The 15,904-nt window shown below is 34.3% G+C and overlaps 1 protein-coding gene across 2 annotated transcripts in view; it reads left to right on the top strand.

The window, feature by feature from the left end:
- Positions 1–14,895: 14,895 nt before the first annotated feature.
- Positions 14,896–15,904, top strand: part of pex2 (peroxisomal biogenesis factor 2) — an 11,587-nt gene continuing 10,578 nt past the window's right edge. The window contains exon 1 of one of the 2 annotated variants that reach the window (XM_015389285.1): positions 14,896–14,989. In XM_015389285.1, coding sequence (XP_015244771.1) covers positions 14,986–14,989 — 4 coding nt within the window. In that variant the 5' untranslated portion in view covers positions 14,896–14,985. The remainder of the gene's footprint in view (positions 14,990–15,904) is intronic. The other variant, XM_015389295.1, reaches the window with a different exon arrangement.

Below are 15,904 nucleotides of genomic sequence, written 5' to 3'. Positions count from 1 at the left end.
AATTATTGAGGGGTGACAGTATTTCTCTCCTAAAAAAGTGTAGTTGGTCAAAAACTCAACTTTGGGTGAAGCACTATAACACACTTTACCATTTTCCTTATTAAATTAAGACGCCTGAAACTGAAAAACAATGTTCTTGGTTTTGATCTTGTGCTTTTTCTTATTCCTCCTATTATTTTTTTTATTGTTGATGTTATTTTTTATAAGCATCTTATGAAGATTTGCTTACCTATGATAACGTGTTACTTATTTTTATCGATTCCCAGTTATTTTTGGTTCTGAACTATAGCAGCTGTGTTTTATCCACAGTGCGGTCTACAGGTTGGTGTGTTCTGGAGTGTCTCTCCTTACCTTCTTCCTTGCACTGTGTGACTTGCATGTGTTTTCCCACTTCCTCATCTTATCAGGACTAATCAGGAGTAGCACAGAGACCAGCAGCCAACCTGAGAAAGCCGCAAGCTTGTTTTGCTCATCAGCAAGGAAACAATTCTAAGTTCATATTAAAGTTCCTATGTTCCTTGGATTGTTGATGAAACCTTCTCAAGTACCACATTTATTAATCTTCTAACTGCCCCAAACAGAGTGCTCAACAACTTCTCACTCTGACCCCCTATCCACCATTCAATGCTTACAATCGAAGGTAATTTCTGGGAGAATAAAACAAAACTCTGCAGTGCCAACCCTTCCTTCACCACATCCTGTCAGTCTCAGTTGATTTGCTTACCTCCTCCACTTCAAAATGATCTAGAAATAAGTCAAAATTTCTGAAATTAAGTGTATTTATCCTTAATTTGAGTAAATTAATAAGATGATTTGTCAATGGAATTAGTATTTACTCTTGATAAAATATAATTAGATAATATGCACTGGAAATAAGACAATACAGATGTTTTTTTTTTTCTTCTTTTCAATGTAAATTGTCTTGTTCCATTGGCAAAGTGTCTCAGGTACCTCCTCAATTATGGAACAAAATCACTTATTTTGAAAAGAAGTTACTTATTTAGATTTTTTTTTTTTTTTTTCTCAGTGTCCTGGACCTCCTCCATCATCGCTAGAGTAAGAATCTGCATCATTTCTTTTTTATTATCTTTTTCAAAAAATACTTACCTCACCTCCTTAGTGCCAAACCAGAACCCTGCTCAGAAGATCAGTTCAACTCATTGCTCCAATTGAAACTTTCATCTTGTGTCTATGATTCTTGCCAGCACTAGTATTATTCAGAACAATCACAACAAGCTGCTTTTTTATTTGAATGCATTGTAGTGAAAATTGTATTAAAGCTGTCCACTAAACATTTGTTTTGCTATTAAAATAAAACTGAAACAAATAATCACAGCAGGGAGTCACAGCTTATCAGATGGACTTGTTACAGTTCCATCCTGTGGCAGATTCATTAGCAAAGGTTTACAAGGGCATAGCTTTACATATGTAAGTTTGGCCTTCTGGCTGACCTTACAATGCACTTAGTATCCTGTACAGGGAGTAATGCTGCAACCACTCCTACAAGCCATTTATTGCAGCTAACGACCGTCAAGCATTCATAAATCAGCATTAGGAACCTCTTTCGCCCTCTTTCTCTCTCGTTTAGTCTCCCCTCTCTTTGCCTCCCTCCATTCCTCTGATGTTTTCTGTCTATTTCTTTCATGCTTTCTTTTCCGCACTCTAGTTTACTCATTTTATGTCCTCGGTTTTGTCATTTAAAAACTTGTAACGATGCTCCCTTTAACTCTCTTTAAACGGCTCTTTCTTGGTCCTCTAATTCTTCTTTTTATTCCATCCCCCAGTTGGTTGATTTCCACAGGCCCTTTTTACTTTGTCCTGCTCCTCTTGTTTTTTTTTTTTGTTTTTTTTTATCTTCTTGTGTTGATGTATCAATCCTTTCTTTTTTACCTTCACTTTGATCAAATTCATTTTCCTGCAGGAAAGAAAAAAAAAAGATGTTGTCCCTGAAATGTCCAATGTGGTATTGGCACTTCTATTGATTTTAATTAAGCTAATTAGTTCATTATTCCAAGGATCAAACAGGGGCATTCATTACTGCCTAGAGAAAAAAAGCAAGTGTGGGCTATAGTTGTGCTGGGCAGCAAAGTTAATATGGTAATGAAAACGATCAATTATCACTCACAGCAAAGTCATTAACAACAGCATTAGAATAGTCAACCGCCACAACCCTTTGACCTCCTCTGCTCCGTCTTTTTCATTTTCACTCCTATTTACCTCCAAGCTGCTGCTACACAAGCAAATACTTGCGCCTGTGTGAGGGCATAAGGGGGGCAGGGGCGTGAGGAGAGAGAATGATAAAGGTCACAGGGTTCAAAGTCTGCTTTTGATGCAATGCTGAGTTGATTTTATACATTTTCTCGTCAGCTTGAGCGGAGCCATCACTACAACTCAGGGTAAGCCAGGTTTGAAGCAAATGCTTTCTTCATTATGTTCAGTGAATGAGCAGCACATAACCAAGCTGGAGTTATAATGCTATTCATCCTTTATCGCACAAAAATGTATATAAATATTACTGTTGGAATTAATTTAACTAAAGGGTTGAGGAAATGGCTGTAAATATATTTGTGTCGCTGCTCTCCCATTGAAACAGATTAAAGTGTGTGTTAATGCACCCACATGTGCGGTTGTAAAGCTAACAGTTGTGGTCATTCTGCTCATGGGGTTGCTTGATTGATTCCAGAAACATTTCTCTTTTGAAGATCAAGAGGTTTTCAACAGCCAGAGTAACTTACAGACACTCTTCATGTTGTACTATTTTTGTTTTAATAACAGCCTAGATAGCGGAGTTGGGAATACGATTTAAAGTATAAAATGGGCTCCACTTGGCAAGAATATTTTTTTCTCATTATCATCGATTAGGTCATGGGATTAATTTTCTCTTTTTTGTAGCCTACACTTTAAAATCTTAATATGGATGTGTGGGAATGAAAGGCTCTAGGAATTTGAAAGGCCACAATTCTGAGATTCATTGCAGATATTACTCTTTTTTTAAAGTACTTGTAAAAAAAACAAAAAACAATATAATTCAGTTTCTTTTTAAAGATCCCATTTAATGTAAAGTTTATTTCCAGGGTCAGACCAAAATCTGTTTTTCAACATTTTAGCTCAACCTGTTTAACTTTTATTCAGGTTATTAAGGACTTACAGTATTACTTCTTTAAAAATCTATATTTGGTCAACAAAACTTGGGCTGAAACACTTAAGTAACTTTTATCATTTTCATCAATAAGGGTTTTGTTGTACAAGTGTTATTGTATTAGCCTTGAAAATCCTCAGACCTATTTTAGATGAGGTTTAGAAGTCTTTAGATTTCAGTCTTAAAGACTTTTTTATCCTTTTAATAACTAATTTCGGTCTATCATTTCAATTTCACAATGTATACATTTAAACATCACATTCAACTTGAAAGTCCTTGACAGCGAAAGAGGGTCGAGGTCTATACTAATTCACAGAGAGAATAAAAACAAACTCATAATGATCATGAGCTGTATGACAAAGTCATAGTGGCACACTTGGCTAACAGAGAGAGCAGAGACTCTTGATGATTCTTTTGTATCTGTCTAACCTGAGAATTACATTTATTTGCAAAATCAGATACAGATGTCATCACATTAAAGTGGGAGAACAGCAGACTGTGGATTAATGAGTAAAGCAGACATTTTGGAATTCGAAAGTTAGAGGTTTGATTCCAGGCTATTACAAATGGATGTGTCCCTTGCTCCTAAATACCAGGTAAGCTAACAATCTGGTCATTTTGTATTAATAGGAATGCAACAGACTAAATTTAGCTTTGGAGTAAAACAAATGTCAGTTTGACCTAAAAAGCTTCGTATCAAATATGACTCGATATGATAGAATTCAACTTTATTGTCATTACGTTGTCACAAGTGCAAAACACTGAAATTAATTCTCTGCATTTAATCCATCCCCTTGGGGAGCAGTAGGCTGCCATTGTGCAGCGCCTGGGGAGCACTGTGGGGTTAAGGGCCTTGCTAAGGAACCCATAGTGGAGGCTGTAGGGATCAAACCGGGTATTTGCAACCTTCTCAGAACACAAGCGCACTGCTCTTACCACTTGGCCACCACTCCCGTTCAAAATAATAAAAGGAATATAAGGTTTGGTTGTATTAAGATCACTTTAATGCATTTTGACTGTCTGCATTATAACCCAAACACATGCCACACAGATATATTTTCCAAACAGTTTTCTTAAGCAATGCCCTTCTTAAGCAATGCCCTGACAGTTGCAAAATGTATATCACTCTCTATTTTTTAGAACAGTATGATAGCCTTTAACAAGCCAAAATGTGTGAGATGGCCTGCTTGCATTGAAGTCTTGAGTCATCTCTCAGGTTTAAAACTACATTACCCATAATTCTCTTAGGCTGCTTAACTTTCATTCAATATAATCAGAAAATTATTATAAATATTCAAGATCCATTCAATATAATCCAAATTTCATTCAATATATCCAAGTTTGATTCAATATATTTTGATTCATTTCAATATATATATAATAATACTTTCCTAAACGGCATGCCATATTTAATATATGTTTGAATATACTTACTGAAAGTCTGCATGTTCAATAAAATGTATATTTTCTTCAGCAACTGAATGGTGTAGAAAAAGTTTCATGAACATGACATAATCAGTATATATTAATCTGAAATATCATTCCATACATCACAAATTAAGCTAATACTCTCATCAAAAATAGTGTTGTTTTAAAGATAAAATAAAGATCCAAATTGTGTTTTTAGTATAACACTTAAAAAAATGTTTAAACACTTTTCTATTTGTTTATCTGACACATCATCTCAAAACGAATAACTTAATTAAATAAGGTACAAAGCAAGGTACAATCTCAAATATCTACCAAAGGGGCAAGGAGTGTTGGAAAAATTGATTTGGCATATATATTTTTGATTTTCTGCCTCCTGACATAATATTGATTTTGAATTATTATTTTTTTGAACTTTTTTCCCGAAAGCAATGGGGGGAAATCCGTTACTTCTGCACCGTCGCTCCGGTAGATGGGGCCATGGATCCCTTTTACTGTGCAGAATTGTGCATTTCTGTACCATAATAGATGCAAATCACAGTGGCAGACACTTAACATTGCTACCAAAACAACTTCTGATTAACATATTCATCACTTACATTTTTATGTTTACATTTAATCTGATATTGGCCTGGTAGAATATCAGAATATATATCATGATACTGTAATATTGTGATAATACCATATCATGACTCAAGTATCATGATGCGTATTGTTTCACAACACGCTACTAACAGCACAGCAATTTCCAAAGAAAATAAAGGGTTGATCATCATACGTTATTAAAGAAGAAACATATAAAAATAAATACAGGATTGTGGTAAAATAATGAGCATGTTTTGATTTTAAAACCAAGTTTACAAAGGCCAGACAGAATAATCTGCCCTTTAGACTACGGAAAACTGCTTTCTTAAGCCACAAATTATTAAGTTCTCAAAAGGACTTCAAATGTGTAGTTGTGGTATGTAACCTAATGCACATACATATGATATACACATCTTAATCTGTCTACAAGAAGTGATGTTAGGATTGTATGCAGAGGGTATTTTAAGAGTGTTCCAGTCTCTCCATCAATGACAAACAGGGGACAGGCTAATTGTGGTAGTCTAAAACAGAGAATACAAGCACTGGGTTTGATGACATTATGACCGCAAAACAAACTCTGTTTAGTGTCCATTAGAGTTCAGCCCTTTTGTGCATCAACAAGACCATACACTACGATTCAATCAGACTTTAGCCAAGCTCTTATTACAGAGCTCACTGCATCGTTTTCATGGTGGAACGGTCCATAAGTACCTCTAAATGCTCCTCATTTGATTGGATTTCACATTACGGACATCAGAGCAGAAACACACTATTGTCCCCTGACTATCCTAATAGACTGTTGAGTGAGGCAGTCCATTTGTTTGTATTTGTTTACCAATGTAGACCCTGAAAATATACAAAGTAACATAAAAAGACTGCGAGGGCATCTTTTAAAATGGGTGAAAATTGAGAATAATAGGCTAACAAGATGGAGCAGTAGCAGTAACAAATGACATTTTTTTTTCTTTGCACAGCTTCATTTTGGAAACCAAAATAAGCAACTACGTAAATACAGTTACACCAAGGTATTAGGATACAGTCTCTCCAGTAAGATTTTTATATCTATTTTTACTTTGGGTGTTTTCTTTGCAATTAGTAGATGTGAGAAACATTAATTAGAGCAAGAAATCGAAAATACAAAACATTGTTTATTATTCTGTAAAAAAAAAAAGTCTTAGGGCACATATATATATATATAGATATATATATTTTTTTTATATACCTAAAGCAGCTTTAAAATTATGATTCGATTTATTAATCACTACAAAACCTGTAAAATACGAGTTCCCTCAGTAACTGAACGTGTTTTGTCATTATTGTAAGGAACTACTGCCAAAGACTTTGGATTAAAATACATCATTTGCATTTCTCTGAGGGGTTATTTGCACAATCTTCAGTCATAATGATTCAGCCAAACTGGAGTGTTTTTGTTCATAGAAAGCATATTCAAGGGCAGATCACAGGATCTCAATAAAATTTAAAGCCGGATTTTACTGTGCAATTCTAAAGCCTTTTTTTTTTCTGGCTATTGAGAGTTAGACTTGCTAGCACTCCTCAGAACATTATTTCGCTAGGTGAACTTATGCGTAAGGTCATGAAACAAGAACATTTTCCTTAAAATAGTTTTTTTTAGAGTTCATGGTCCATCAATCACATAACAAAGCAGCCAAAGACACTTGGGCAAAACACTTCATCCACTTTGCCTGTTTTTAGTAATCAGAGGTCCCAGTGGTGCAGATTGTGTGACTTCGGTCAGTCTGTTCAAGGCACTAGAGGCTTCAAAGTTCCTTTCTATCATCAGTGTGTGAATGTGTGCATTAATGGGCGAATGACTGATTAGTGTGAAGTGCTTTGGAGCCCTCAGACTTGATAAAGTGATATCCAAGTACAAGCTACTAACTGTAAGATTGTTTTCTTTTTCCGAAATGCAGTCATATCTTTTTTAAGAGAGAACCATATGCAAACCTTCACAATTTTTTTTCCCCAAAGATTTTTAATAACAATAAAAGTGGGCCTATGGGTTTTTTCAGTCATCAGTGGTTTTGGCTGATGAGCTCTTCATGGATGCCATTCATGTCCAGTCTCTGGCTAATTGCATAAACACTTATCTTAAGCGCCTTTGTTTCTCATTTAGAACATTACATTTTCTTTTTTTTTTTATTAAGCTCAAGTTTTTTCATTCAACTTGATGTTTTCAAACTGGGACTCTTGAGTGATTTCATGACCCTGCAACTATTGAAGTAATCAATTCTAGATGTGACTAGTAAAATAAATAAATAAATAAAATGATTGTGAATTCATTATTAAGTGAAGATGAATTTTTACACAGAGAAGATTCATTAATTTTTCTTTCCTTTCTTTAATGAAAATATTTTAAATAGAATTTGTGTCTTGTGTTTACATACTCATTTATATTTCACGATATGAAACATTCAGTTGAGTGAAAAGCAGACACAGAAGAAATACATACAGTAAAACAAAGTACAGTGAAATGGAATCTGCAAAGATTCTGACATTTTGTTGGTGGAGCAAAGTCATTTCAATAAATTAAGTTCTGCATCAAAATGCATAAAAATTACTGTATGGCTTTCAGAACCAAGAAATGCAACTCGGAGTTACAATAACCTCTATAGTTGCAGTGTAGACAGCACGTAAAGCTATTCCTCTGACCTTCTCTGTAATAGCAGGTAAGTACTTTCATGCATAATAGGCCTATAATTACTTTACTGTGTGCAAAAATCAGTAACATGAGCGAAAACTGATAGAAGTCAGAGCATAAGTAAAATGGAACAATAACTTAAGGTCACTACATTAAGTGGTGCTGATGTCTTTAGTCCTGCCTCGTGTTGATGCAGTCTTTTAAAGAAGACTGCACTATTCAGTCTAAACGTAAGGAAATAATTTATCTTTTTTTTTTTTTGCTTTCAACCTTTATCCCCCCCAAAAAAGTGGAAGATAATTTGTAGTTTTCTCAAGAATATGGTTGAAGTCACAACCTTCACAGGTAATTACAGTCGACATTCTGTACTTGACTTATTCTTTAGTTTATATTCAAAAGTTGGATGTATTTTTAACAAAGAGTGCTTGCCATTCTGCAAAAGAAACAGAAAACTGATGCACAGCTCCATGCTGCTCCTAATTGCTTTTCTATATGCCATTATTCTACAAAATTATATTACTCTATGCAACCAATAAAGAACTGTCACAAACTGTACTATTAACCATATTCATTGTGATAGCCATTGGCTGAATATATTAGGTTGTAAATGGTTCCATGTCCATTAGTGAACACAAACAAAAGATCCAGATACAATAGTATTGGAGAAAAGAAAACCATGAACTGCTCTTCTCTCCTTTTCTCATTTTACTACATTAAATAAATTATTTTAACTGTCATCCTCATGCATACTTGATATTGTTTACAAGTAGCCTCCTCATATTATTGACATATTTTACCCTGCTGACTGCTGAGTACTTAATAAACATCCCTGGTCAACAGAGATAATAGTTGAGCTAAAATATTAATTGCATTTATTTCAATACAGAGCTAGGTTCCTCTGAGTGTTACTATTGTTTGTTTGTATTTTATTAAGTGATATACTTGTTAGAAAAAAATTATAGATTATTTGAATTTTAATTAATTCACCTGGCTGAAAACCATTTTATTATCACAATCACCCCGCACCTACTCAGAAATTAAAAAAGTTTTTAATTATCACCATCTATTATATTTTTGCGTGGATTCATTTAATTTCAATTCAGTTTATTCATATAGCGCCAATTCACAACATATGTAATCACAAGGCACTTTACAGTGACAATTTAATCTGCTCTTTCAAAAAAAACACGGTGACACATTTCTTGCTAATGTTTATTCTTCTCTTACTGTACAGCTGTTCGTTTAGATGGAGCAGGTGGCTGTTTATTTCAAGCCTGGGACCTGTATAAGAGACCTCAGACTTCAATAGATTTTCACTGTACTTCTGCCGAAGACTGCATGCTGCTCAGATTTTTCTGGCGATATCTATTAGAACCACTTTTAGGGAGTCGCTGCCTGAAGTTCCTGAATGACCACAGGCATTACTTCTGTTTTCAACTGCCAGAAACACTCTTGCTTTTCCCTTAGCCCTTGCTATCACTCTGCTCTCTCGTAATCCTCTATCTGTAATGTTACCGTCGTTTAGGATGGTCATATCAATCACAGGGCCGGTCCTCTCCTGCTTATCAATGATCACATTGTCCAACTGGACAGTCATAACCATTTTGTCTGCTCCTCTCTTAAAGACAGAATCTAATCTTATTTTTTTTATTCTTTTTGGCCTCCTTACTAGGTGACACCAACTTTTATTTAGAAAAATCAAGTTCAGATTCCTCACAAATGTTCCTGTAGTTACGGGGATATGGTGTTTCTGTCCGTTCATGAAACCATCTTCCACCTCTTGTCCGTCAGGGTCATGATTGCTGGTGTCTATCTCCAGCAGTCTATGAGAAAAGTAGGAAACACCTTAGACATGTCCCCAATTCATCATGAAACAACTTTATCAAAGGAAACATAAAATACACATTCTTCTATTTCATAGCTTTTTGATTTGAAATTCCATAAGAAAAGTAAAGCCTTTTCCTTTCATTGTACATTAACATACATCCTTATGATCTCTATATTTTTAACACAGCTAATAGACACTAAAGGGTACAAGAAAATCTGAGTCATCATCATCATATCAGTATGATTAAAAAACAAGTAAAACCACAAACTCTTGATAATAAACTTTGTGGAGATTTTTAAAACCTGTGGTCCACAATAAAGACATTATCAGATGATTTTGCTAGAACATGCAAACTGATGGGGCGACAGTTGCCAGCCACATCTCATGATCTCCATCACCGTTTATGAACTTTTGAACAGACACCTCTCTGATCTTTGATCCAATTTTCCTTAGTGACAAACACACTCACAGCTGCAGCATTTTCGTACCTTCTCAAAAGTTCTGCAGCACAAAAAGGGCTCTAATTGTACTCTGAAAGAAAAACAACAGCAGGTAACATCATACATTTCCAATAATAAAGGCGTTATTATAATGTAGGTTGAAGTAAAAAAAATAATTGTTTGACTTCTGTTCAATTAGAACCATAAAATTAACACGTTAAATATATACTGTCTTGTTTGTAACCTCACATGACCTTGCAGAATTTAATTTTTTAAAGAAAGCGAATGATAATACACTGCAAAATCATTTCTTTTTCAGGGTTAGTAGTAGGCTTGAGTTATTCAGCATCAATGTATTTGTTCTTTCTCCTTTAAGAGTCAGGTAAAAAACAAGAAATAAAGCACAACTGTTTGAGATGCAAACAAAGCCTCCAATCAACTCCTGCTAGCTAAAATATTCACAGAACAACCAACTTTCCAACCCCAGATGGAAGAAATTGTCTGTAGAATCAGGAGGAACTTGAAACACAATAAGCTGCAGGGCCAGTTCACCTGAAAAAAGCCAGTACCATGAATAACTGCATGGGCTAGCTACAAAATGCACTATGAATGGCTATAATAAGTTAAAATGATGGTCGTATGTTATTAAAATATAATGAACTTTTTAGTTCACAAACTTTGGATGTGTTTTACTTTCTTATTCTAACATAATAAGTTTACTTTTGATTGGCTATATCACTAGCCAATGGCAAGTGATGTAGTCATTCAGGTCTTTCACTTTACACAAGTCAATTTCCTAAGGTAGCCATCTTATCTTAAGCTCCTTGTTCATATTGAGCCACTGTTGGGCTCAGTTTACATACAGTTTATGCAAAATATCTACAGGTTCTCAAAGCCTATCAGGAAGAATGGACAGATTTATATTTTCAGAAACTAGAGTTACTGATCAGCAAATACCATTAAAGACTTAAAAATGCAATTAAGTTTAAAGAGACCTTTTGTATGTTTTTGGTGAAAAATATATTTACAGTCATATTTTAGTTCAGTGCCAATGCATCTACGACCCTGTAGCCTATTTCCCCTGAAATACTTGGGGTCGGAAGTTCCTGCGCTGTTCTGCAGATGTGACGTCAAGTGTGTCGATGTTAAATGGGCCCAACCTAGTAAACAATTGAAGGGTTTTATTGAAGATGGATTTTGTGGATACTCAGAAGCAACCAGAATCCAGCTCAACTCAGACACCAATGGCAATGCTATATAAGGTGAAAAAAGTAAAAAAAAAAAAAAAACTAAAAATACTTTAAGTATGAGCACGACCAATACGAATGACCAGAAGAGTACTGTAGTTCTGTGTTTTGGCCACAGGTGGTAGTATCATTAGAAAACTCTGATACCTCTTTAACAGGTCGATAAACATGATTAAGAACTAAGCTATGTGAATCTTTTTCAAGGTCATTTCAATTACTGCTGCTCCACATACTCCAAGTTTATCAGTATTGCATTATTACCATGTATAGTAATAATACTGCAGAAAAACATCTTGGACTTTATTAAATGTATCTACTTAGACAATTGCCATGCAAGTGTAATATTTGCTGATGTGATTTGGTTATGACATACTTCGTTTGGAGGGCATTACAATATTTGTATAAAGTCATTAGGAAACCCAATGATGGAGATAGGCTCCATAAACAACAGCCCCAAACCACACACCCCCACGCACACACTTTTTCAAAAAGCTCCGTGCAGATATCACTGTAGAGGTTTGCGAGGAGTTAGAAAGTAGACACTGTTCTCCCAGCAAAAACTATTAAAAACTATTTAAGACACTGTTTTTATTACTGTCTCAAAGGAAGTTGATATTACAAATATTGTATCGTACTATACTATAATATAAAGTATGGTTTCCAAAATATATTTGAAATACTAATTTTTTTCATACACTTTTTTTCTTTCAAAAACAGTTCTATGTCCTTTTTCCATTTGGTGATTTTGCATGGCTATAAATCAGCAGCATACCATGACAATGATTAGAGCTTTACTGAAATACAAAGGCACAGATTTATTACTGAAACATTTTGTAGGGCATATAAAAAAAAAAACCTATAGTAAAAAAAAAAGGAAAGAAAAAAAATATGTAAAAAATACAACGCTAAAAACACAAATGGCAACTCTAAGAGTACCTTTGTATAACATGAGGTTTAAGAAACTATTATTCTAATTTATTTATTTTTTTTCAGTTCTGGATACATTGTTTGTGAAAACTGCTAAAAGTATTATTATGTTTAAGTAAAAAAACAAAAACGAAAAACAACTGAATAAACATCTGAATTTCTTATTAGCGATTTACTCAAATATTTCAGGAACATCATATTTCCTGAAATGAATCCCTTCAATGAGTTGAACAAAGGATCAGTGTTATACTTTCAGAGGACAAACCTTATGATTAACTGACCACATCAACCTATAAGACCTGAGCGCTCCTGGGTTCTAAACACATAACCTTGTTAGGTGGGCCTTCGACTGGGGCCAGCTGACCGAAAGCCATCTCTGAAACCTTGTTATTTTTGCTTTGATGCACAGTCCAGCTCACACAGGCTACATTCGGCAACTAAATGATCTCACATGACAATCCTGATGATTAGAAACCCTTCTTTTTTAAATATGGGTGTGGAACAGTGCTCCTGATCTCTGTTGCTCAGATGGAAACATAACGAAATTTGCCACCTGTTACAAGTGCTGCGGCTTTATGAAAGCAGCGCTGTGCTTCCTCCTGTCATTTGTCTGACAGGACAGAGGTCATCCTCTGGTGCTTAAGTCAGGGGTGGACATGATACTCTGATTGAAAATGGATGGATTATAACCTAATCAAAGTATGTCAAAACTACACATAACATTGATACACTAATATATCAGCGTGATGTATGTATTTTGCACACTTGCTAATTCATTCAGCAAATTCAGTTAGATATCCGAAAGAATAGAAATGCAGAATGTACCCAGTTAAAACCCAAGGGTTAACCCAATCATCATAAGATAATTTATACTCACACAATGAGGATGGAATTTAAGCTTTTTATATTTGAATCAGACCTTTGCAATATAAAAACAAGACAAAGGGGAGCAAAAATTAGAGCCAAATACATAAGCATTGACTAAGAAAATAGTTCAAAGGAAAATAGTATACCTTTATTTGTATCAGAGGCTACATCTTTTGCCATTTTAACTCAGATTTAAGTTTTTTTCTAAGACTAGTGCTTATGAACCACTGGCTTAAGTGTCTTAGAGGCACAACTTCTAACTTTTTTTTGGAAGTGGCGACCTATTAATTAGAGAACAGGGCACTTACTTTGATTCCCTGAGCAAGATCCCTTGCCAGATTTCTCATCTCCCACTACTCGGTGTGGAAACACTTTGTTCATTAAAGGATGTGTTACATTTAGAGGAAACATTTCCTGACCATGGGGTACATGTGTGGGCTTAATGTTTTCATTCTTTACCATTTTTGACTTACCAGAATTTGCAGTCAACCTCTGATACTAGTCTGATATTGCTTGGTAACATATATTTTTAATGTTAAGTCATACATCTTAAATGCAATATCATCGTAAGATAACCAGTGCTTAAAAAGTATTTTTTATGAAATCCATATTCGGAATTGCTTGAGTAATTTCTTCCATGGCTACTTTTTACTTTTAAATGTACTTCAGTATACATACTTTAAAGAAATGCTTTACTGACTTGAGTAAAGTTTTTGGCTTGTCTATCCACCTGATAAATTCGAAAATTATAAATTGGCAGGCAGGCAATTCAGTCTAAGTGACATATCTCTAGATTTCTGCCTGCATTCCACATGCAGGTTTTGAAAAGTTACAGGCTGTCACATCATTGTTATTATTATTTTTTATTTAATTAATATATGATTGATAATTAAATATATTTAAACTTAACATGAGGGGTAATTTATTATTTAATGTGCTGCTTTATGCAAATTAATGTTGAGTTACCGCTCTTTTGGTCGTTAGACATAATTTAAGCACAGAATGGAACAAATATTGATAACTTTCCATCTGTTTTTTTGTTTTTTGTTTTTTTTATTGCAAAAAAAGAACATTCATGAACAATATAGAACATTAATAATTACAAACATATATAACAACAAAGGGCTTTACAGAACAAAAATATTATTTTAAAAGGTCAAAATCAAATCTATGCTCGAGGGTTATAATTCTTTATAATTTGCATGGCTTTAGCATTTGAACTAAATTTTAAGGATTCTATATTAATAGTAGATAATAAAATCTGGAAATTAGCTTTTTGTTGTAAATATTTGGAGGTGTGAATATGATATTTACCATAAATAAAAAAAACATTTATAACATATAAAAATTCTATTTAGACAAGTTCACATTTCTCCATCCCAAACATTCTTATCTGTTTAAGTAATGTTAAGATTTTTTTTGATGGAAAAAAAATTGACATATCTCTAGAATATTTTGTTATAATTAGAATCCCCCCACAAAAGATGAATAAGCTTTTCTACATTATTTTTACAAAAAGTACACATTGGGTCCAAATCCCAATTATATCTTTTTATGGAAAATGCTTTAGCAGGATAAACATCGTGAATAATTTTATGAGAAATTTCTTTTACTTTATTGTTTATCAAGTATTTTTTAAGGAGCAACCAGGTCCACTTCCATCTGTTTAAGTGGGTATGTGACTCTCTGGGTGCTTCGTCTTGCTATTGGTTGATTTCCTTCCTGACCTTGTCAATCACATTGTTCTTTTATACTAATGGTCATGTTCCTTTAAGGGGCGGGGCTTAGCTGCAGAAACCGGAAAAACAAGCTGTCTTCAACAGATCAGGGGCCGAACGGTTGAATTTAGCTTTCACCGATAAGAAATGGGTAAGAAAGCATTTATCAGAGTTCCTTGGAAGCTACTTCCCTTTTAATCCGAATAATGGCACATCTGCGTCGTTTAGTTTTGGGTTAAAACGCAGCATCTACTTCAACATTGCGGTTCTGCAGTGTTTTTTCTCTACATGTGTTCTACTTTTTCATTTGCTTCGTCTTTGCATTTAAAATTAAATTGATTGCGTGTGTCTATCGGCATGCTTAATACATGCAGCATACAGCTCGAACGATCAAATATACTGGGAATTATTAATCAATGTGTGTGTGGTGCAGGTGTATGTAAACCTAATGAAACTTTGATTAGTAACCTTGAAAGACTTTGAGCTTCTTTAAGATTATGTTCTGCATCCACGCACATAATTCCATTATTCCACAAAATAATCAGGGCTAGAGATCAAAACCTTCCGCACTGAGATTCAAGGCAAAGTTGATCTTATTGATTTTTTTTCTTTTGGAGACTTCATTCCTCTCAACCCCATCATCTCTTCTCTCCCCTTATCTGTCTTTTGGTTATATCTCTCTTTTCCAGTGCTGACTGTACTGCTTGCACAACCTGCTGCATAAATCAAATCCCCGCGTTCTGATTAGCACATAAAGCCCCTGCATTATTATCAAAATAGAACAGATTTAAGGTATTTCTGTTATTAAAGGTCCATTAACAAAGTTTTGATGAGGGGAATAAAATTGTAATTCATTTAAGATTCTAGTGTGTGATTGTTGTTTACCAGAGACTTGCTTTCAGCCTAAACAATACAAGTTTTCAAATATCAGTAACATATAAATTACCTTTCCAGGAATCAGTTTATTTTTATTCTCTTTTAAAATTAAGTCAGAAGATTACAGAAAACAATATATTATTATCTCTTCATTTATATAAAAAAAAACTTTACTTATCCACAAAGTCGA

This window comes from Cyprinodon variegatus, unplaced genomic scaffold (genome assembly GCF_000732505.1).
Source record: "Cyprinodon variegatus isolate N-32 unplaced genomic scaffold, C_variegatus-1.0 Scaffold20, whole genome shotgun sequence".
Classification (NCBI taxonomy): Eukaryota; Metazoa; Chordata; class Actinopteri; order Cyprinodontiformes; family Cyprinodontidae; genus Cyprinodon; species Cyprinodon variegatus.
This window is presented reverse-complemented; position numbering and strand designations above follow the sequence as displayed.